The sequence below is a fragment of the Lampris incognitus genome, chromosome 3 (assembly GCF_029633865.1).
Source record: "Lampris incognitus isolate fLamInc1 chromosome 3, fLamInc1.hap2, whole genome shotgun sequence".
Classification (NCBI taxonomy): Eukaryota; Metazoa; Chordata; class Actinopteri; order Lampriformes; family Lampridae; genus Lampris; species Lampris incognitus.
In genome coordinates this window covers 8,609,964-8,634,808 of record NC_079213.1, presented here as the reverse complement: position 1 = coordinate 8,634,808, position 24,845 = coordinate 8,609,964, and the positions used below count along the sequence as shown (strand labels likewise).

Here is a 24,845-nt window from a genome sequence, read left to right as displayed (position 1 = left end):
TGCTCTTCACCCGAGTGTCCAAAACATATGGCTGCAGATCTGATGACACGAACACAAAGTCTACCATCGATCTTCAGCCTAAGGTGTTCTGGTACCAAGTACACTTATGAACTACCTTATGTTCGAACATGGTGTTCGAACATGGTGTCCGCCTTTGCCTGCCGGCTGGCCTGCATTATACCCTACCCCAATGCTCACCCCGCGGGTGGTGGGTCCACAGGGTTTGTAGTATGTATGTATATATACAGGGTCCAACTTGTATGTATATATCTATATTTATACAGGTATGTCATGATCAGCTGGTCATGCTGCTCAGTCTGGTATGTTGTATGTTTGATTTGGATGAAGTTGATGTAATGCCCCCATTGGGGTAGATGGGCCTTTTTCAAGTTTTTTTTAACTGTAATTTCACCAATTCCTATAAACTTGTTTACTCCGTCATAGCTCCAGAGGTATTAGTGTGATTTAGTTTGTGAAGTTGAAACTGTTGTTCTATCTTGTTTTGTGCGGGCGGAGAGAAAAAACAGGCGGAATAAGAAGGAAAAATGAAGGAGTAATAATATATATGGAGTAAGAATAGTAGTTTGGCTAATTTCAGCCAAACTAATGAAGGGCATCGAGACGTGCATTCGTATATTTTCCTGTTCTTTTTGTTCATGTTCTTAACACTTTTCATGGGTTTAAGAAAGACAAGTTATTTAAAAAAAATTAGTTAAATTAGGTTTGACCCACTTCCATTTCCAAATGTGAATATGATCTATACCCAGTAAAATGATCAAGTTGATTAAATCAACATTGCTTCCTGCCAAGCTGTCCATGTAGACAGGGGTTAAAGTGGGATTTGGTAAGTGGGGGATCTCTGTATTAGAGAGGTGGGCAAAAGTGCGGGAGTGATAGTCGGCCCCAATACTGCGTCTCAAATCAGGAAATTAACCCTACGAGAACATGCACACACACACACACACTACATACTCAAAAAATCACTGGCTACATTTTCAATTTAAAAATTGAAATGCATTTTAATCACTCTTTTATATTAGTTGAAAGTGCCACTGAACAGACTTCATGAATTTACTAATAGTCATCACAACATTTAATGTTCCAATTCCAATCATAATATAAAACAAACCAGTTTTTCAGCAATAAAAACTGAATGCTGAAACAAGCTAATAATAGCTACCGGTAGCTAACGTTTGCTAGCTAGTTAGTTATTTGAATGAAAATATTGCATGGCCAGAGCTAAGGTTGGACAAACATAACTAGCTAGCTACCGGTAACGTTACCGGACGCTACCGATAGTTAGCTTGCCTAGCAGCATTCAAACAACTAGCCAGCAACGTCAGCAACTAGTAGCTAGCAACGTTACCGGGTGGAAGATAGCTAGTTAGCTAGCTAGCTAACGTTACGTTCGCTAACGTTAGTTGCTTAAATGAAAACCACAGCAGAGCTAGACAAAACTATTGGAAATACTATTGGAAATACACTGAAGATACTCACTCTTTATGCCCCCCAATCCAAGATAATAGTGCAGGTAGCAGGTTGACGCTCTCTCGAGTCTTGTCTGCCTGGTGCGGTGAACTGACCCTGACCCGTGAGTGTGAAGCCAGCCTCTTCTGACGTCATGTCTGGTGAAGCCACACAGCAGGCAGGTGCGGGTCACGTGAGGACGCGATATCATTCAAACTTTTAGAAAAAGTAAAGTATAATAAAAATAGAAGAACGACTTTATTTGCGATTTACTTTGTAATGCTTGTGAATTGGCTGCATCATGTTTTTTGTTTTAAATTTTACTGTGACAAAAAGGTTGAAATTACTCCTGTCTACAGAGTGCTGCCGGATCTCAGCTCCGGTTGACTTGGGGGAGGAGGAGGAGGGGAAGTGCCGGTGTCGGGATCCGGGGAGCTCCGGCCCACTTTAATCACTGCATGTAGAGGAGAATATCAGTGAGGTAAAAGTTGTTCTAGGCGGCACGGTGGCGCAGTGGTTAGCGCAGTCGCCTCACAGCAAGAAGGTCCTGGGTTCGAGCCCCGGGGTAGTCCAACCCTGGTGGGTCGTCCTGGGTCATCCTCTGTGTGGAGTTTGCAAGTTCTCCCTGTGTCTGCGTGGGTTTCCTGCGGGGGCTCCGGTTTCCTCCCACAGTCCAAAGACATATGACATGTGGGTCAGGTGAATTGGCTGTACTAAATTGTCCCTAGAAATGAATGAATGTGTGTGTGTGTGTGTGTGTGTGTGTGTGTGTGTGTGTGTGTGTGTGTGTGTGTGTGTGTGTGTGTGCGCGCGCGCGCGCGCGCACACACGCCTGGTGGCCTATCCAGGGTGTCTCCCCACCTGCCGCCCATTGACTGCTGGGATAGGCTCCAGCATCCCCGCGGCCCTGAGAGCAGGATAAGCGGTTAAGATAATGGATGGATGGTAAAAGACGCTACATCAGACATGTGATGTCAACAGAACCTAGCTAGCGGTGCTAACCAGCTACAGCGGTTCGACTAAAAACGGGTAACCCTGGTGATCACGTGGTCTCACCACATTTCCCTGGTTACTGATGACGTAAACGAGCGGCGTCCCATTTCATAGTTAGTCCCCCCCCCGACCCCTCGTAGCTTCGTTTCAATGGGGGGGGGGGGCACTCTGAAAGGAGGTTGAGGGTTTAAGGGAAAGTAATGGGACGGGGCCCGTCCTTTACACAGCAGGCCTTGAACGCGAATGTCTAAACTTCTGAGGTTTAAATGCAGTTTAAACCAGTCAACACCTTTGCGGGGGTTTGGAGTCAGTGGCGTGCTCGGTCCTCTCTGTAGTTACGTAATATGCTTTTGTTGGGCGCTCTTTGGGTCCAAGGTTAGTAGTTTCAGATGAGAAAAAGAGAACAAATCTCTCTGACCAAGGCCCTCCTTAAGAGTCCAGGGTATTGAGATGAGAAAGAAACCTGTACGTGGGGGGGGGGGTGTAGACTGAAAAAGCTGCTGCAGCAGGAAACTTTTTGGATCTGGAATTTTAAGGCGATGGAATATCCCGGTTTGAACGAGGAGATAGACTATAGGCCCTTTTTATAAAAATGTCTAATTTACAGTCTACCGTCTTTCCGAGTCACTGTGGACATGTACCTTTATTGTGCTATAGTTGTGGGTGTGTGTGTGTGCACTTAATCTGTGTTTTCGTCTTCTTTTTACAAAGAACTGTGTTTGGCACGTGACTGCTCTCTAGGATCGTGTGAGGGGCGGGGCTTAGCGATTGGCTGCTTCTTCAGATCCAATCAAGCAACTCCCACCTGTGCTCTGTGCCTGCACAGAAACCATCCACCCCTGTTTTGTGTCACTGTGTCCTGAAGAAGGCCCGAGCCGCTGCGCGTGGGCATTTTTAGGTCCTTTTTGGATATGTCCAAGTTCCAATAAAGACATTTTAATTACACGGAGGGCCTCGCTCAGAGAGATTTGTTCCCTTTTTCTCATCAGTCAACACCTTTGTTTTAATCCTTCCCGAGTCCAAACTGCGTTGTCAGTTCAGGCGGGTTCAGGAAGCTCTCCGAGAACCACGAAGCAGAACATTCGCTCATAAAGTTACATCCACTTTAAAAATCACCCTGAGATGCTTAAATAGTTCCCATTAATTCTTTATGTGCAGCATATGTGGAGACATTCTGATTTAGTTCAACGTTAAAAAAGTTAAAGCGGAAGGAAAAACAATGCTACAAATTCCCTCATCTCTGTGTTTTGTGCAAACAATGACTGACAAGAGTTTTCTCTTAGTTTTATGAACTTGACAGACTCGGCGTATCTTCAGCTATGACATAATCAGCTTTAAATACACACAGAACAGGATATAGACATTGTGTAACATGATTTAAAACTTGTAAAAGGACAAATGATCGACCAGATCAAATGAAAACTCGTTACAGGAGAATATCCGCACACTGTGCACGTGTGGATACCGAAAATTCTTACCGACTGTTTGAAACTAGAAAATACAATATTCACTTTACATTTTGTAATACTCATTTTATAATCTTTACAGCTTTTCTGCGTAATCGTAGAAATAACCGTAGATGTTTATGTTGGAGTGATGAGATCCAAATGAAAATATTATAAACTATTTATTATTATGATGCTCCTTTATTACGGTGTTAACTCTTTACGCGGCTCGCGAGCCCCATGCGGCTCGTGAGACCTTGTTTTGCACCTCATATAGAGCCACTGCTAACAGTAAGAACATAGCTATAACTTACCTCTATAGGTTCCTTTTGTGTCCTGTTTTAGCACACTGAAACGATTATCCAGCAGGTGGCAGCATACTGAAGATACGCCAAAGAACGTAGGCTATGTAACAGCGTGGGATCATGGGTAGACGTATAGCCTATGTGTGTAGTAGCTTTGTATTTGGGAAATGTTTTGCAAGCTCTGTGGCTCTCTGAGGAATGGTCTTACTCATAAATGGCTCTCCTACGAAAATGAGTGAGTACCACTGCTTTATTACATCTCCCTGAATTTCCCTTCGGGGAGGAATAAAGGTTATTTTATCTTCAGAAAAATCAAATGATTCTATTCTAACAGTCACCCCAAACTTTTTTACATGGATTAAAACATAACTTTAATAACTTGGTTTTTACCACATTATTGAAGTTATGTCTTATGATGTCACGTCTCCCTTCGTGCGTTCCTGTTGATGAAGCAGTGGTCCGTATGAAATTACAAAACGACCCCACCCTTAGCAATAGGACCACCCTTAACACTGACCAAGTGTGTCTGCTGCTGAAGCTGTGTCTTCAGTTCATGTACTTCACATACAGGGGGCAGTACTATAGGCAGAAGCACAGGTGTGCTACGGGTTCCTCTGATGTCCTATTCAGGGACACTACCTAGCCAGATTTGTGGATGGCACTTGGGGTTAAAATTAAATCTCAGGATGTAGCACATTTGACCGACCACATTAACTCTGTGGACAACCACATCAAGTTCACAGGGAGGATGTGAAAATGTACAGGTTGGCCTTCTTACACTGTGAAATTGCAATTGGTGATGGGGACATTTGATTGTTTATGTTTACTGTAAACCCACACATAATGATCACTACTAAAGGTTTGACTCTCATCGTCCACTGGAGCACAAACTAGGAGTCACCAGGACGCTGGACCACCGAGCTGACAACGTCCCCACCGACACAGCAGCCGGGGAAGGGGAGAAATCCCACATTAAACAGGCCCCGCTTAGGTGTGGTTATCCTAACTGGGCATTTGTCAAAGCAGGAAGACGCCCAAACAGTGCACCAGCCAATCGAAGAGAGGAGAAGGACAACAGCTGCCTAAGCATAAACCAGTGGTGATTCCGAATGTGGCGGGCGTGTCGGAACAGTTGAGACGTGTATTTTCCAAACACCGCATCTCAGTTGCTTTCAAACCCCAAAACACACTGCATCAGAAGTTGGTCCACCCCAAGGATCGGGTCCCCTGGCACAAACTGAGCAATATGGTGTACGCTGTTAAGTGCCAGGAGGATTGCCGTGACTTGTACATTGGGGAAACCTAACAGACGCTGGCCAAAAGGATGGCACAACACAGAAGAGCTAACACGTCAAGCCAGGACTCCATAGTCTACCCCATCTACAGGCCAGGGGCCACTCTTTCGAGGATGAGGATGTGCACATCCTTGATAGGGAGGACCGCTGGTTTGAATGAGGAGTCAAAGAGGCCATCTATGTTAAGAGGGAACGACCATCCCTGAACGGGGGGGGGGGGGGGGGCTAAGAGTACATCTGCCACCATCTTACAATGCTGTGATTGCAAATATTCCCAAATCCTATGTGAATAGTACACATGGCCATTGAAACTCTAATTAATGGTCACAGCAATTTGCATATGAAAATGATTGTTGGTTTCGATCATTATACTACTGTATTGTTTATAAGGGGGAGGGACACCTGCAGTCAGTTGAGACTAAAGAGGTCACTTAGAGGAGTGATGAAGCATTTCTCTCTCAATAAATGTCGAGTCCAGATGAACTGATAGAAATTTCTGTCAATGGTTCTACCAAATTATTAAAGATATACTTGTGTGTGTGTGTGTGTGTGAGAGAGAGAGATCCTGTACAGAGTGATCCATCATGTCAGCAGTTGTCTTTGGGCAGGAGTGTGAGTGTTCCTCCAGGACACAGGAGGCGTCTCTACCTCCTCTATCTAACACAGACGTACTGAGGAGGCACATGACCCAAACCTCCCAAACCCAAACCCAACATAGAGAGGTTCAGTGAATGTGGAGGTGAAGGTGTGGAGGTGTGTCAGTTTGTCAGAGGAGACTCTGTAGAAGGACAGAGTTCCAGCACACAAGTCCAGATACACCCCTATTCTGTCAGAGGAGGAGATACATATGTCTTTTCTAATCTTATTATGCCAGGCAGTGTATCCATCCCCACAACAGTACAGACTCCAGGAGTTTTCATTCCATCCAAGAAGACAGTCGTCACCTCTTCCTCTCCTTTGTAGTCCTCTGTAAGTCACTCCTATATCAACCACTCCGTTCCAGCTTACCTCCATGTAACAGCGGTCAGGCAGACTCTGTCGACATAGAACCTGTTTCCGGCAGTCAAATCTGTCTGGATGATCTGGATACGACTGCTCCTCTATCACCCTCGTCACCTTTCTGTTGTCCTCAGACAGGAGGAGGTTTCTGTTTGCTGTGTCTGGGTCCAGAGTGAGTTCACAGGAATCTGATGGCGACAACAAGACACGACACAACAGCGGCTGTTCACCTAATGTTCCTGTTCTGTTTCGTTTCTGTTGATCTACTCACAGATTGGACCTCATTTATCAATATGTTCATAGATGGGGAAGTTTCCTCATATGATTTTATGAATTATACTGTCGCTGTACTTATCAAATATTCAGATGTATGACGTTTCCGTCGTACTCTTGTGCGTATTTTGATGAATACCAATCATTCACAAACTGACTTTATTTATCATGAATTCAAATAACTGCCCTTCCTCAGAAACGCCCGATAAGACACAGCAGAACAAACACAAAGACGAGTCTCCTGTGAGAGACGGCGTCCACAGACAGAACACAAGAGTTTCTCAGAGACCAAGGTGTCGGCAGGCGGCGCTTTAATGTGCACAAGGGGAATCTATGTCAGTGACTCCATTAGGAAAACCGGTCAGATTTAAAGGGGCCAGCTTGATGCCCAGTTGGCTTTGTGCCCTGTAGGGAAATGTATTATGGGCGTACTGTGGAGGTGATTGGACAACAGAATCTAGCACAGCAGCCGGAATGTGACTCGTGGAGGGTCGCTCATTGATCGCCCTTTGGAAATGTGACGGTTGCCAAAATCCACACAGCACTTGTGGTGGAATAGAACCAGATTTCCTGATTTGACTTGCTCAGCCCATCTCTGAGATAATGGACTGTATTAATATAGTCTTATGACCGTCTTAGTACTAGTCTTATTATAGTCTCAATGGTAATCTTAGTAACATCTTTAATAGTAGCCTTAAAATGGCCTTAATAGCTTTCTTAATGTACTTTTAACAGCAGGGCTCTGGCGAATCAGAATCAACTCAGAAGTCACTCGTCATTCTCAGGGAAAAATAAAAAAGCTGTCCTGTCCCTGAAAAGATCTACCACTACTACTACTACCAATACTGTTGGCTACTCCATCACAGCGGATCTTCCGTTTCCATTTCTTCCTCACCTCTGCATCTTCTTCTGTGTCATGCCAGCCACCTGCATGTCCTCCCTCACCACATCCATAAACCTGCTCTTTGGCCTTCCTCTTTTCCTCTTCCCTGGCAGCTCCATATTCAGCATCCTTCTCCCAGTATACCCAGCATCTCTCCTCCACACATGTCCAAACCATCTGTCTTGCTTCTCTTGCTTTGTTTCCAAACCGTCCAACCTGAGCGGTCCCTCTAATATACTCGTTCCTAATCCTGTCCTTCTTCCATCCCTTCCAATGAAAATTTTAGCATCTTCAACTCTGCCACCTCCAGCTCCACCTCCTCTCTTTTCGTCAGTGCCACTGTCTCCAAACCATGTAACATAGCTGGTCTCACAACCATCTTGTAAACCTTACTGTCCCTGAAAAGATTGTCAAATCCTCTATAACATGAGGTCAGCCAATTTACTTATGCTTGGACTTTGCAGTATTTTGTCTCTTTAAATCATCTTTTTCAAGACTAGAATATTACACATGGGAGCAACCATAGAAGCTTTTCCAGTTGTCTATTAATCATTCTAAACATCTCATCTCACTTAAATATTATCTGCATTATTTGTTCATCTTTCTTGATATTTCCATATTGGAGGACAAAGTCTGTTCAAATAAGACTATTTAATTAATGATCATTTTAATGAATAAAAGCGAAAGTTTCTGCATAAAAGTAGAACTGCGGCATTTACACACGTTGGATTTCTGAAAACGTTGATAAATCCCACTTTCCATGTGTAAATGTCCGTATGAATGAATTATGCAAAGATTAGTTTTCAAGTTCCTTGATAAATGAGACCTAATGACTATTAATTTTTCACCAGTTTGATGAAGGCACATCACATCAACTACCATCTTCATCCCCAGTAGGATGTGAATGAGTGGAGGTCACACACTGCTGTGTGGACGCACTCTCTATCTAAACAGTTGAATGTGATCTGCTTTGTTTTCATGAATAAACCAAACACACTTACACTTCCTCAGACCTGGTTTCAACCAGCGCTCTCCAGCATGGTCCAGCCTGGGGGTGGAGCAGAAACACAGTCACACCATCACATTCTCCGTTTAATAAACCTCCATCCAATATCAGTCCTATCCACTGTTACAGAAGAACCAGTCTGATCCAGCATCAGAGTAGGAGGAGAAAATCCTTCTAGAAGACATGATGAGTGAGTGTCATCCAGCCTGTCCATACCTGAGAGTGTCCAGTCTCCAGTGTGGATCCTCCAGTCCAGCAGAGAGCAGCTTCCCTTCTAAGTCTCCTGGCTGGTTGTAGCTCAGGTCCAGCTCTCTCAGATGTGAGGGGTTGGAGCTCAGAGCTGAGAGCAGAGAAGAACAACCTTTCTCTGTGACCAGACAGCCTGACAATCTGAAAACAAACACACACAGACACACACTTGATTAGTTTTAGCTGCTGATATCTACAGGAGTGTTTAAAAAGAGTCCTGGGCCCTGTCTCATGAAACATGTTCAACATAATCAGGCTTCTTGAATGAGTTTCAGCTTCACTAAACCAAACAAAGCCGAGCTCAGTTAAATGGTATCATGACGTTGGTCATCAACTTTCTCTGGCGACTCGGGTTACATGATCAGACTATGATTAATCCCCATGTGCATGCATGTAAGAACATGACGTTCATGACAAACAGCCGATCACGTGTAAAACTGAGAGGTCTCGGGCGACTTGTTTCTCAGCAGAGGAGCAAGAATTAATGAAGTGGAAAAGAAGAACAGCCGATGGATCAGTTATCACAAGGAAACAACACCATCGAGATGCGTATTTTCCAAACTTCGCGTCTCGGTTGCTTTCAAACCCCAAAACATGCTGCGCCAGAAATTGGTCCACCCCGAGGATCGGCTCCCCGGCACAAACGGAGCAATATCGTGTATGCTGTTATGTGCTGGGAAGATTGCCGTGACTTGTACATCGGGGAAACCAAACAGATGCTGGCCAAGAGGATGGCACAACACAGAAGAGCTAGCACGTCAGGCTTGGACTCCAGTCTACACCCATCTACAGGCCAGCGGCCACTCTTTCGAGGATGAGGATGTTCACATCCTTGATAGGGAGGAACGCTGGTTTGAACGGGGAGACAAAGAGGCCATCTATGTGAAGAGGGAACCACCATCCCTAAACCGAGCGGGAGGCTAAGAGTACATCTGTCACCATCTTACAATGCTGTGATTGCAACTATTCCCGAATCCTCTGTGAATAGTACACATGGCCACTGAAACTCTACTTAATGGTCATGGCAATTTGCATATGAAACATTGTGGTACACTTAGAAGGGTCCATGTCCTTGTGGGGAAGGCTCAAAATCACAGTATCATCAGCGAATTTTCTAATTATTGGGGTGTACGTTCCTGCAGTCTTTAGTGTACAGTGTAGAGCATAGTTGATACCATACAACCCTGTGGGATGCCTATACTGCTGTGTCTGGTCTCTGAGTGTCCCATTGAACTTCACTTGCTGTGTCCTACTAGTTAAAAAACGAATAAAACCATCTATTCAGGGTAGTGTTAACACTCATGTCCTTCAACTTCTCTAGGGTTGCACAATATAGGTAGGGTTGCACAATATTAAACGCTGAACTAAAATCAACATATCAAGTTCGAGCGTAGGCTTTTGTGTTCTCGAAGTGCTTAGAGATAAAGTATGAAATTCTGAGGATGGTGTCTTCAGTGCTGCGCTCATGCTTACAGGCAAATTGACATGTATCTAACATTGGCTCGACTCCCTTCTTGAGCAGGGACGCTACAAATTTCTCAAAACATTTCATGGCAATTGAATTCAAGGCTGCAGGATGAAAATCATTATTCATTGTGGCACAAGGCTTTTTAGGTGTTATGATTGACTCTAACAAAGCTGGGACAGTGTGAGTGTCTAAGGACTGTTGGAATAAGGAACACCATGCTGATGTCAATTCCTCTGCAGAGCTTTTGAGCAAAAAAGCTGCCAGTCCATCTGGGCCTGTGGACTTATGAGTGCACACCCTACTGAAAAGACGCTGAACACTAGGTGGGTCCACTTCCAGCCAGCAAGTGGCATCAGTGTCTTGGCACAGACGGCAGCACATTGGAACACTCAGGAGAGAAGGTTTGTGAATAAAAGGCCAAGTAAAAGTCATTCAGCTCGTTTGATTTTTGTTGTTCACCCAAGGAGATTATTTGTTTCTCTGGAGGGTTGATATTAGTTACTGATTTCGTTATGTCCCAAACTTTTTTAGTGTCTGAAGTTTGAAAGCTCTGTTCCATATATAGTACCAGTAGCCTCATCAAGCTCTAGTGCATGGAATATGGACCAATCTGTACACATAAAATACCCCCTTAGTGTCTCAATTGATTCATCTGCCCACACATTAACAGTCTTACATTCAGGTTTGCTTGACTTGAAAACCGATTTATACGAGGGAATTAGGTATATCGTAATGGAGTCTGAGTTGGAAAGGGGGGCTTTGATGTCGCAGAACATGCACTCTTACTGTTACCATAGCATTTATCTAAGACCTTGTTGTTTTGGGTGTCGCATCGTGCATATTGTTCAAAGCCTGGCCACCGTAAGTATGGGGTATGCCTATTAGACAATGTCACTTTTTTCTCCAGAAAAAAACAACAACCCTGTAATGATTTGTAATGGACTGACATGACCTCTTTGCTTTTGTATGTACTCATGGAAAGCGGTTGACGGGGACTAGAAAGTAGAAACAAAGCTTGTTACTACAACTAGTTTGTAATTACCCCAAGCCGAGAAATGCCACCCAGGTTAGGATGTGTTGACTGCCATTAAAGTGGATGTAATTGAGGATGGAAGTGGTCCTCCTGTGTTGAAGAGGTTTAGGAATACTGACCTGATAGTTTCCAGTCTACATTGTGGACTCCCCAGTCCAGCAGAGAGCAGCTTCACTCCTGAATCCTGCAGATCATTGTTACTCAGGTCCAGCTCTCTCACACTAGAGGAGTTGGAGCTGAGAACTGAGGACAACACTTGACAGCTTCTCTCTGACAGATTACAGGAACTCAACCTGAATGGAGACACAGACAAATATATCCTTCTATCATAATTTTAAAGACTTTAATACTTTTGATTTCACGTTTTCATTATAATAGTAGTTTGAATAACCAATGTAATTAAACATATTTTCTCATCAATGGGAAAAATAACATTTGATAAGAGTTAATCCTTTAAAACAGTGTTTCCCAACCCAGTCCTCAAGGACCCCCCCTATCCTGCAGATTTTCTCTGCATCCCTGAATAGGTACCTGTTTGTTGTTATTCAACCAATCAGCAATCAACTATGTCAGATGTTCCACACCTTGCATAATTAAGTGCTATGAGATGATTGGTTGAGTAAGTACAAGCAGGGCTACCTATGCAGGGTTACAATGAAAATCTGCGGGATAGGGGGCCCTTGAGGACTGGGTTGGGAAACACTGCTTTAAAAGGACTAATCCACACACTTACAGAGCTTTATTGGAGGCTTTGACCACTGGCAGCAGCCGCAGAAGACCCTCCTCTGAAGCAGAGTATTTCTTCAGGTCAAACACATCCAGCTCCTTTTCTGAAGACAGTAAGATGAAGACCAGAGCTGACCACTGAGCAGGAGAGAGTTGGTCTGTGGAGAGTCTTTCTGGTGTCAGGTACTGTTGGATCTCTTCCTCTAGAAAATGGTCATTCAGTTCATTCAGACAGTGAAAGAGATTGATGCTTCTCTCTGGAGAAAGATCCTCCCTGATCTTCGACTGGATGTACAGGACTGTTTTCTGATGGGTCTGTAATATACTTCCTGTATTTCTTAACAGGCCTCTAAGGAGATTCTGATTGGTCTCCAGTGAGAGGCCAAGGAGGAAGCGCAGGAACAAGTCCAGGTGCCCGTTTGGACTCTGTAAGGCCTTGTCCACAGCTGTCTTGTAGAAGCGTGGTTTTGTAGGTTTTTTTTTAACTGGTGTAGACCTGCAGGAGGTTGACTGTGTTTCTGACAGCAGATTGACTCCAGTGTTGACGAATGAGAAAAAGACATAAAGAGCAGCCAGAAACTCCTGAATGCTAAGATGGACAAAGCAGAAGACTTTGTCCCGGTACAGCCCACGCTCCTCTTTAAAGATCTGTGTGAACACTCCTGAGTACAGCGAGGCTGCTCTGATATCAATGCCACACTCTGTCAGGTCTGCTTCATAGAAGATCAGGTTGCCTTTCTCCAGTTGCTCAAAGGCCAGTTTTCCCAGAGACACAATCATCTTCCTGCTCTCTTCAGTCCAGGGTGATTCTGTGCTAGATTTTCCATGATACTTCACATTCCCCTGGATGGCCTGAACCACCAGGAAGTGGGTGTACATCTCAGTCAGGGTCTTGGGAATCTCTCCTCTCTCATCTGTTTTCAACACATGATCCAGAACTGTAGCAGTGATCCAACAGAAGACTGGGATGTGACACATGATGTGGAGGCTTCGTGAGGTCTTTATGTGTGAGATGATTCTTCTGGCCTTCTCCTCATCTCTGAATTGTTTCCTGAAGTACTCCTCCTTCTGTTGCTCAGTGAACCCTCTCACCTCTGTCGTCACGTCAACCCACTCAGGGGGGATCTGATTAGCTGCTGCAGGCCGTGTGGTTATCCAGAGGCGAGCAGAGGGAAGCAGTTTCCCCTTGATGAGGTTTGTCAGCAGCACGTCCAGTGAGGTGGACTCTGTGACATCAGTCCAGTTCTCATTGTTCTGGAAGTCCAGAGGAAGTCGACACTCATCCAGACCGTCAAAGATGAACACAACTCGGAACTCGTCAAAGCTGCAGATTCCTGCTTCTTTGGTTTCAATAAAGAAGTGATGAAGAAGTCCCACCAAGCTGAACCTTTTGTCTTTCAGCACATTCAGCTCTCTGAACGTGAAAGGAAATGTGAAGTGTATATTGTGGTTGGTTTTGTCTTCAGCCCAGTCCAGGGTGAACTTCTGTGTTAAGACTGTTTTGCCGATGCCAGCCACTCCTTTTGTCATCAATGTTCTGATTGGTTTATTTTGTCCGCGTAAGGGTTTAAAGATGTCTTCACATTTGATTAGTGTTTCTGGTCTCGCTGGTTTCCTGGATGCTGTTTCAATCTGTCTGACCTCATGTTCAGGATTGACCTCTCCACTCCCTCCCTCTGTGATGTAGAGCTCTGTGTAGATCTGATTCAGAGGTGTTGACTCCCCTGGTTTAGCGACGCCCTCAAACAAACACCGAAACTTCTCCTTCAGAACCGATTTGAGTTTACCCCGGCACACTGGAGCAAGACTTTCTGAATAAACAAATAAACCAGGAAATCAAGGAGTGGATCTTACTCTAAGTGTAAGAAATAGAAATGTTTCAAACACCATAGTTTCTTTATCTATTCAGCTGATGAATTGTGGATGGACAAGCAAGTCGATAAATAATCGAGAAATGTATATAATTCATATAAAGGGAGGATTTATCCAAGTACATTTCCACAAACAACATGTTCATTAATGAGCATTCATTTCTAATGCAATAATATTTTGATGGCTGTGGTTCCACCTCTTGTATTAACCATGTAGCCAATTAGGAGCTCTTTACTGGCATATGGGGACAATGATAATGGCTTTAAGAGGTTCTCTCTGGTATTATTGTTCTGATGTGAACCACTGTCATCAGCACTTTCCACCCACATTAAGCAATCAATACTTCAACCAGATTATTGATTAATCTCTTTCCATTTACCATCCAAATGGAAACTCTCTGACCTCCTTTGATAAATGTACATTGTCAGCAGAGTTTGGAAATAATTACATCTCCCATTTTGCCTCCATTGACCCTTTACACGGTGTTGAGGCTTTAGAATAAAGAGCCTCTTACTGCTCTCCAGAGAGTCAGCCAGCTCCTCCTGATTCATACTCTTCAGGAAGTGCAGTGTGATCTTCAGAAGTGCCTCTCTGGCGCTGCTCCTCTGCTCCTCCTCCTCCCTCTGTCGCTCTAAGCACTCGGGGTAATCTGGACTCAGAACCTTCTGGAACCTCTTCAGCTCTTTCTTCACAAAAGTGATGATGTTCTCCTCAAGCAGCTGCAAATGAATCAGTATAGGCATTAAACTTTCCTGTTAAACTCATGGAACAAAAGACCAGAATGGTTGTTTCTCCTTTCACTTGTAGATGATATGAACGGTGTTGTTGCACATTTGCACACCATAAATATGGCATCCATGTCTGTTTGCTGCTCCTGGACAGACTGACCACTGGTAACCTCAGGCTTTTCCTGCTGGTCTCTGTGGAGAAATCATGCCATGTTAGGTCTCTAGATATCAATACACACACACACACACGCACACACACGGTTAAAGGTGTCGTGTGTTGATGGATCCTGGTAGAAACACAAGGTGAACACCACTGTAAATACTAACCTGATTATAATCAGACCACCATCTCATAATTATTAGATGGTGATTGATGATCTGATTCAGCTCATCATCTAATAGTTATTAGATGAGATGTCTTGAGGGAAGAAACTAAATCAACTGTCTGAAGGTTCAGACCAATTCTGTTTCTCATGACTTGTTATCTCTGTCTGTTCAGTATAACAACCAAACCATCTGCTAATATCATCTGTTTAGTTCTGACCTCTGTTCGGTGGAGTCATGTCCACCTTTGAAATGAAAAGGGAGATATATAGACGAGTCACTCTTCATGGACACACAGCTGGGTGCAGGGGAGTCTGGTCTCTCCTGGTGGATCTCGCTAGAAACAGAGGAAGACTATTTAATTTAACAAGTCTCGTTTTTAAACCGTACTAACTCGGTATGTGTCAGAATAGTCGAGTACTGTGTCAGTTTTTTTTTTTACCTTTCGATGTAAGTTTTTTTTTACCCTGTAGATTGTTTTTATAATGATGTTCCCATGGATCTGACTATTTCTTTTAATTCCTTAAAATAATTAAATAGATCGGCTAAATATATGTAGATTAGTTCTGTAACAGTTTGGCAAATTACTTTTTTTGAGAGGGAATCGTGGTTGTTAGTAAGCGACGTGTTACTTGCAGTGACACATTATGGTGCAAATGAAATTATGGTACAAATATAACACAGGTTAATGATAACTTTTACACATGCATCCGTTTTTTGGTGGATGTGTGTGGGCCTAACTAACGATCATAGGTCTTTATTGAAGCTAGCAGGTCCAGGAAAAGTAGAGCCTAACTAATCAGGGTTCTTGAGATCAACTAGTCACTCAGACAACCTCCTGACTGGTCGACTTGGGAAAAATGTTGATTTACCATCTTTATATTTTGTGGCTGTTACAGGAGCCCTTCCCATGTGAATGTAAATAGGAAAATGTTTATGTTGTTACACTGTCACAAGTTGAACACTAGATGACAGTGTGCAATGTGTGATGGTTTGGGCGGTAGAAAGTGAAGTAATACTTGGGGTAGTATTGGTCGAGGATCAATGACCACACTGGGTTATAGAACTCAGGTTTAATCGTGGCTCAGTAGGCAGACGTAATAACCATACACGGTAGTGGTGTAACAATAATAACAGTCCGGGTAGTACATAACACCTAGTGTAGTTCCAGTGGATATGCATGGCGTTATATCACTTCAGAAAGGCGTTTTAAGGTCACAGGTTAAAGGAAGTATCGCAAAACGCTCACAGATATCAGGTTCTTACACAGTTCTTACCATAAAGACGACGATGTAATATAGTCTGTCCCTGTAATATCGATGTAATATGCACTGATCTTTCGTCTTTTATCTAGGTCTATGTCTTCACGCAATGATAGACGGCGTGCCCCTTTTCATTTCACTGCATGTTTGACCTTGTATTTCTGTGCATGTGACAAATAAAGTACTTGAACTTCAACTGTCTGTGCCCCTGAGCAAGATAATCGGAAGAAGAACTGGAGTTGGTCCCCAGTCGCTTCTTTCTACTGCCTTGCTCAGGGACACAGACCCTGACATGCATGTCTTCTTGATGGTGGGAGGAAACCGGAGCACCCAGAGGAAACCCATGTAGACACGGGGAGAACATGCAAACTCCACACAGAAAGGACCTGGGATGGCCCGGGGTTCAAACCCAGGACCTTCTTGCTGTGAGGCAACAGTGCTAACCACCGGGCCACCAGGGCCACCTTCTATTGGTACTTAAGAGGACAGTATTACATTTTTCAATAATGGAAATATTATATAATAACGTTATCTTGAATTTACTTCTTTTTAGAAGGCTGGATGTCTTTATTATTGGTGTCTCGGTTTTGGGGAGTCTGGTCTCTCCCTGTTTATTCATGCCTACAAACTATGTGCCTTGTTGTCTATGTTGTGTTTCTTGTATTTGTATTGTAGCTACCTGCTCTGGTCTTTGTAGCACTTTGGTCAATGTGGGTTGTTTTTAAATGTGCTCTATAAATAAATTTGACTTGACTTGACTCCTGATGGACCCGGCTTCAACACAACACAAACAGACCTTTGACTCTGGCCGATGATGCCATGATGACATCACTGCTGAGCTCTGAGATGCAGAACGGTCACGGACAGTTAGAGATTCTCATCTCACCTCTTGGCTTTGGTCTGGCTGTCATGTTCCCCAGCCAGAGTGGTTTTAGAGGTAGGACCTCCCTCCTCTCTCTCCTCAGACACGTCCATGGTAGAGTGTAGACCTTCACACAAACACAGACAACATGCTGTTTGTTGGACACATTATCATATCAATGAGAGGATGTTATTTTTAGACTCGTCATAATTCATATTAGTAACATGTCACATACACACTGAGTGTATAAAATTCTAGAACCACCTGCTGTATCCATCTGACAGACTGAGCAGAAACATCCAGAGAGAAGGATTTGAAGCCTTGTGGCCCATCAAGACCTGGACTGCTTAAAAGCTGGTTGTGTTAAAAGGAGTGGATGTCAGGGTTGGAAGGCGGTAGTGTTTTTTTTATATTCAGCAGATGAACAATAGATCAAATGTATTTCAGTCAAACTTATCCAAGCAGTCAGACCACTTCTGAGTCTTTCTGCTTAACTCACCAACAGGGTGAGAAGAGACGACACAACACAACGTATTACCTGGTGAAATCGGGTCCAGATCAAGTCAAACAGAGCTTATATCTTCATCTGTAGAGGAAACACAGAGAAAAGGTGCTGCTTATCCTCTTTGGTCGGTATTGGATATCTGTGGAGATTTGATCACATCCCCATTAACTTCAGTTATCCAAGTCTAGAAATGTCAGAATGACATCAAACCAGTCTAACCTGTGGTCAGGTCAAGACAAATCACATATCAGGTGGTTTGGTTTATCTGTGTCCACTAGATAAAGGATAATAATCACGTCTTGGACAGTGGACTGAAGAAAAGCCACAAAACTCAGAAATGAAACCGAGTTGGAGGAAACTTTATCAATCTACATTTCAGTAGCTGAGGTAGAATGTCAATGGTTATGAAAATCTGTCTAAAATGACATAATGATAATAATAATAATAATAATAATAATCAATAAAGTCCATTATTGAAGTGGGTACTGGAGAATTAGTAAAGTGTAGTTTTTCTGCATTTACAGATTTGGTTTGATAAATGTTTCCCTGTTGTTTTGTATATTGTTTTGTCTGATATATTAACACAGTCAACACGTCTAAATAAATGTTTTTTGAATTTCATGTAAAAACTCTTCAACACACTCTGAAAATGCTAAAGTGTTTTCATTAAGCCGTTTATTCCTAATATGACATCGCCGTGTAAAATTAGTTAGTGATTAACCCATTAGTTAACTATTAAACCACCTGTTGTTTGATCCGTATTTTATCACCTCCAAAGTCCACATGGTACCAATTAGGACCAGTTTATCTACCTTTTCCACTGGTTTGAGGTACTTGGACAATTTGAGGTGATCTCACCAGTGTTGTTCCTCTCATTTAACTGGACATATATTGGTTTCATTATAAAGATGTGGACATCTCAGTGCATCATCCTGTATTCTTCATAGATTACAACAAGGCCTCACATCAGTCGTGAAATCAAAGCTGAGATCACATTCAAATAAACTGCTGATCAAAACGTGTTTATATGTCATCCCAACAAATGTGCCGTGGTATAACACAGAAAATACAGTGGAGTTGTTGGGCTGCAATAAGGAAACAGACAGGACTTTGCACCAGTAGGACAGCTGGAGCTGTTGCTTGTCTAATAAACATTTTAAAAAAAAACGCCTTAAGACAACCGGTTACCTCCACTGAACCTTGACCCTCTTATGGTCATGCTTATTTGACTGGCATCAGATAAGACAGCATGTGAGGAGCTGTTATTACCCTTCACAGCACAGAGACCAACGTGTCCCATTCCAGGTGCAGCCGGTGCAGAAAGTAAAACTGAAGCCTGGTCTTCACATTGTAAAAGAATATCTCCTAAACCATCATGCGCACACACACACACACACACACACACACACACACACACACACACACACACACACACACACACACACACACACCTCAAAATGCACACTTCACTGGGTTCTGCACTGTTCACTTTCTTGCACATCACTCCTGTACCATGCAGATACATTTACCACATGTACTACAACTGCATACCTCTGTACTTACTGTTACTACCATATGTACTACAACTGCATACCTCTGTACTTACTGTTACTACCATATGTACTACAACTACATACCTCTGTACTTACTGTTACTACCATATGTACTACAACTGCATACCTCTGTACTTACTGTTACTACCATATGTACTACAACTACATAGCTCTGTACTTACTGTTACTACCATATGTACTACAACTACATAGCTCTGTACTTACTGTTACTACCATATGTACAACTACATAGCTCTGTACTTACTGTTACCACCATGTGTACTACAACTACATACCTCTGTACTTACTGTTACTACCATATGTACTACAACTACATACCTCTGTACTTACTGTTACTACCATATGTAGTACAACTACATAGCTCTGTACTTACTGTTACTACCAAATGTACCACAACTACATACCTCTGTACTTACTGTTACTACCATATGTACTACAACTACATAGCTCTGTACTTACTGTTACTACCATATGTACTACAACTACATAGCTCTGTACTTACTGTTACTACCATATGTACAACTACATAGCTCTGTACTTACTGTTACTACCATATGCACTACAACTACATACCTCTGTACTTACTGTTACTACCATATGTACTACAACTACATAGCTCTGTACTTACTGTTACTACCATATGTACTACAACTACATACCTCTGTACTTACTGTTACTACCATATGCACTACAACTACATAGCTCTGTACTTACTGTTACTACCATATGTACTACAACTACATACCTCTGTACTTACTGTTACTACCATATGTACTACAACTACATACCTCTGTACTTACTGTTACTACCATATGTACTACAACTGCATACCTCTGTACTTACTGTTACTACCATATGTACTACAACTACATACCTCTGTACTTACTGTTACTACCATATGTACTACAACTACATACCTCTGTACATGCGGTTACTACCATATGTAGTACAACTACATACCTCTGTACTTACTCTTACTACCATATGTACAACTACATACCTCTGTACTTACTGTTACTACCATATGTACTACAACTACATAGCTCTGTACTTACTGTTACTACCATATGTACTACAACTACATAGCTCTGTACTTACTGTTACTACCATATGTACTACAACTACATAGCTCGGTACTTACTGTTACTACCATATGTACTACAACTACATACCTCTGTACTTACTGTTACTACCATATGTACTACAACTACATACCTCTGTACTTACTGTTACTACCATATGTACTACAACTACATAGCTCTGTACTTACTGTTACTACCATATGTACTACAACTACATACCTCTGTACTTACTGTTACTACCATATGTACTACAACTACATAGCTCTGTACTTACTGTTACTACCATATGTACTACAACTACATACCTCTGTACTTACTGTTACTACCATATGTACTACAACTACATACCTCTGTACTTACTGTTACTACCATATGTACTACAACTACATACCTCTGTACTTACTGTTACTACCATATGTACTACAACTACATACCTCTGTACCTACTGTTACTACCATATGTACTACAACTACATAGCTCTGTACTTACTGTTACTACCATATGTACTACAACTACATACCTCTGTACTTACTGTTACTACCATATGTACTACAACTGCATACCTCTGTACTTACTGTTACTACCATATGTACTACAACTACATAGCTCTGTACTTACTGTTACTACCATATGTACTACAACTACATAGCTCTGTACTTACTGTTACTACCATATGTACAACTACATAGCTCTGTACTTACTGTTACCACCATGTGTACTACAACTACATACCTCTGTACTTACTGTTACTACCATATGTACTACAACTACATACCTCTGTACTTACTGTTACTACCATATGTAGTACAACTACATAGCTCTGTACTTACTGTTACTACCAAATGTACCACAACTACATACCTCTGTACTTACTGTTACTACCATATGTACTACAACTACATAGCTCTGTACTTACTGTTACTACCATATGTACTACAACTACATAGCTCTGTACTTACTGTTACTACCATATGTACAACTACATAGCTCTGTACTTACTGTTACTACCATATGCACTACAACTACATACCTCTGTACTTACTGTTACTACCATATGTACTACAACTACATAGCTCTGTACTTACTGTTACTACCATATGTACTACAACTACATACCTCTGTACTTACTGTTACTACCATATGCACTACAACTACATAGCTCTGTACTTACTGTTACTACCATATGTACTACAACTACATACCTCTGTACTTACTGTTACTACCATATGTACTACAACTACATACCTCTGTACTTACTGTTACTACCATATGTACTACAACTGCATACCTCTGTACTTACTGTTACTACCATATGTACTACAACTACATACCTCTGTACTTACTGTTACTACCATATGTACTACAACTACATACCTCTGTACATGCGGTTACTACCATATGTAGTACAACTACATACCTCTGTACTTACTCTTACTACCATATGTACAACTACATACCTCTGTACTTACTGTTACTACCATATGTACTACAACTACATAGCTCTGTACTTACTGTTACTACCATATGTACTACAACTACATAGCTCTGTACTTACTGTTACTACCATATGTACTACAACTACATAGCTCGGTACTTACTGTTACTACCATATGTACTACAACTACATACCTCTGTACTTACTGTTACTACCATATGTACTACAACTACATACCTCTGTACTTACTGTTACTACCATATGTACTACAACTACATAGCTCTGTACTTACTGTTACTACCATATGTACTACAACTACATACCTCTGTACTTACTGTTACTACCATATGTACTACAACTACATAGCTCTGTACTTACTGTTACTACCATATGTACTACAACTACATACCTCTGTACTTACTGTTACTACCATATGTACTACAACTACATACCTCTGTACTTACTGTTACTACCATATGTACTACAACTACATACCTCTGTACTTACTGTTACTACCATATGTACTACAACTACATACCTCTGTACCTACTGTTACTACCATATGTACTACAACTACATAGCTCTGTACTTACTGTTACTACCATATGTACTACAACTACATACCTCTGTACTTACTGTTACTACCATATGTACTACAACTACATACCTCTGTACTTACTGTTACTACCATATGTACTACAACTACATACCTCTGTACTTACTGTTACTACCATATGTACTACAACTACATACCTCTGTACCTACTGTTACTACCATATGTACTACAACTACACAGCTCTGTACATGCGGTTACTACCATATGTAGTACTACCACTACACAGCTCTGTACTTACTGTTACTACCATATGTAGTACTACCACTACACAGCTCTGTACATGCTGTTACATTTCCATGTCTACTGTAGTTTGTCCTTGTTTTAACCTCGTTTTAAATCGTTAACCTTGTGTAGTGTTGCCGGTCTGAGAGTCACCAAACGAAATGTCGTTGTGCGCACACAATGGCAATAAAGTATCATATCCTCACTTTAGATTTAACGCGTGACTTCAGTTTCGATTTAAGTTTTTCTTCTCTGCCCTCTATATACTTTGAATTTTAGCACGCTTTTAGTCTGAGTTATTTTAGCTTTAGTCTTAATTTCCCAGCACTGTAATTTTATAATGTAATATTTTAGATTTTTTTTTTAGTTTCAGCTTAATCTGTTGTCATATTCTTTAGCTTTTTTGAGGTTGAACTGATGTGTAAGCATCTCATTGCCAGCAATGCCCGCCACGCTGTGTTGTTGTGCATTTGACAAATAAGACACCTTGAACTTGACTTGTTGTTTCTTTGTTGTGTTGATTTATTGAACTACATTTAAAGTCTCTGCTCTCTTGCTTGGTCAGTAGAGCTTAGTTTGTCTTGTAGTCTGGTCTGAATCTGTATTACTCCTATATTTAAAGTTATCGCTGCTCATCATTCCTCCACCTCTGCATTATATTTCTCCCCGCACGACATCGTCAGGAACCACTGATATCACCATTTAACACGTTCATATAGACACAAATTAAAAAAAGACTTCCAAAGCCCAACTAAGGGACTCAACATCTAACACGTTTCAGTCCAATGTAAAAACACGTGTAAAATAATTGCCTTCATCAACACTTTAACGTTAATATTTGCTCCCCTCACGCCTGAGGATCGCTGTCTCAATCCTTTCCACATCGGCTGGCGTGGATTCTCACTGGTTTTAATCTCATTGGCTTCGAAGCTGCATCACTAAACTATTAGCGGCCATTAGTTTAGCATAACCACTGTGTTAGCTTAGCATAACCACCACTGAAATGTAAAAGAATCAAATTCACATTTTAAAACACCTCATCGCAGCTGTTCTTCACAAGTAGGAAGGGATTCACAGTGGTTTCTGCATCTGGTAGTCGATCCATAACGCGGTCTGGTCAAATCCTTACCTGGTGGGTTAACATCCAGAGGAAGGTCAAGAGATGTTCTGCCTTCACCTTTGGTAGAAACACAGAGGACACAGACACACCGCTCACTTTCTGCCAGACTGTGTTACCTCTTCTGCCCCACCTATGGGGGGGGGGGGGTTGGGGTTGGGTGTAATGTGCAGTGACAATGTGCCTGAACACAATCCTGGCCCTATGCCAGGAAAGAGTCTCTAGCTAAAAGTTAGTCATGTGAGATATGAAGCATCCATCCATTCCCTCCAGCCATTATCCCAACCGCTTATCCTGTTCTCGCGGTTGCGGGGACGCTGGCGCCCATCCCAGCAGTCATTGGGCGGAGGGCGGACAGCCAAGCAGTGCTGACAATATGAAATACACACCTACACAAGAAAATAACCAGGGTAATATTCTAATAATCCTCCATTGTTTTGGTAGAACAAGGAAATAAGAAATCATTTGCATGGTCAAAGATGTGGTAAAACCGACAATGGGAAAAGGCACATTAAATAAATAAAAACCAACAGGTCTGTTTTGTTCCTACCGGTCCAATGTTGTTATTTGGGCCAAGAAGAAGAGTAAGCTTATACCCAGAGCCGCCCTGCTATCACAGAAGAGTTGTAAAGACAGCGCGCCCGGCCTCTGCTCTGTGACTTTAATCAAATCCGATCAGACAAACAGTCCTGAGACTTCGCTCAGTCCTCCGCACCGTCACCGAGCCAAACCCGCTATTCTCACACAGACGGATGCTCTCCATCGAACACACCCGTTCCAGAAACCTGACCACTCCACCTGCTCTCTCTCTCACTACATGGGAACTACAAATGTGGGAGATGTGCCCAGTGCAACAACACTGTCAACCGCAAACATTTAACTCACCCCCGCACCGGTCCTGAGTTCAAGTTTACGCAGTCCATCGATTGCAATTCCACTAATGTGGTGTACCTGCCCCTGTGGGAAAGTGAACGCTGGCCCGACAAAACGATGCTTAAAACGAGGATATCTGAGCATGAACCCGTCATACGCACAGGAAACCTTGATTGCGTGATGGCAAAACACTGAAGCGAACTGTGGCTCTGCATCATCCTCACGCTTCGT

General features: G+C 42.4%; 1 protein-coding gene across 1 annotated transcript; it reads right to left on the bottom strand.

Moving 5' to 3' along the window:
* Positions 1–5,791: 5,791 nt before the first annotated feature.
* Positions 5,792–24,536, bottom strand: LOC130110702 (protein NLRC3-like). The gene is made up of 13 exons (XM_056277880.1): positions 24,292–24,536; positions 23,754–23,801; positions 17,729–17,776; positions 17,455–17,544; positions 17,215–17,317; positions 15,287–15,403; positions 14,856–14,934; positions 14,529–14,733; positions 12,150–13,953; positions 11,536–11,709; positions 8,883–9,056; positions 8,662–8,708; positions 5,792–6,692 (listed from the first exon to the last, which is right to left on the bottom strand). The coding sequence occupies exons 4-13, from the start codon at positions 17,465–17,467 to the stop codon at positions 6,163–6,165; spliced, it is 3,246 nt and encodes a 1,081-aa protein (XP_056133855.1). The 5' UTR covers positions 17,468–17,544; positions 17,729–17,776; positions 23,754–23,801; positions 24,292–24,536; the 3' UTR covers positions 5,792–6,162.
* Positions 24,537–24,845: the final 309 nt, after the last annotated feature.

Bases quoted from the DNA above. Each gene is read 5' to 3' on its own strand.
- LOC130110702 (XM_056277880.1), bottom strand. The intron at 9,057-11,535 runs GTCAGTATTCCT...GTTTGTTTTCAG, and splicing joins TGTAGACTGGAAACTATCAG to ATTGTCAGGCTGTCTGGTCA. The intron at 8,709-8,882 runs GTATGGACAGGC...CTCCACCCCCAG, and splicing joins TGGAGACTGGACACTCTCAG to GCTGGACCATGCTGGAGAGC.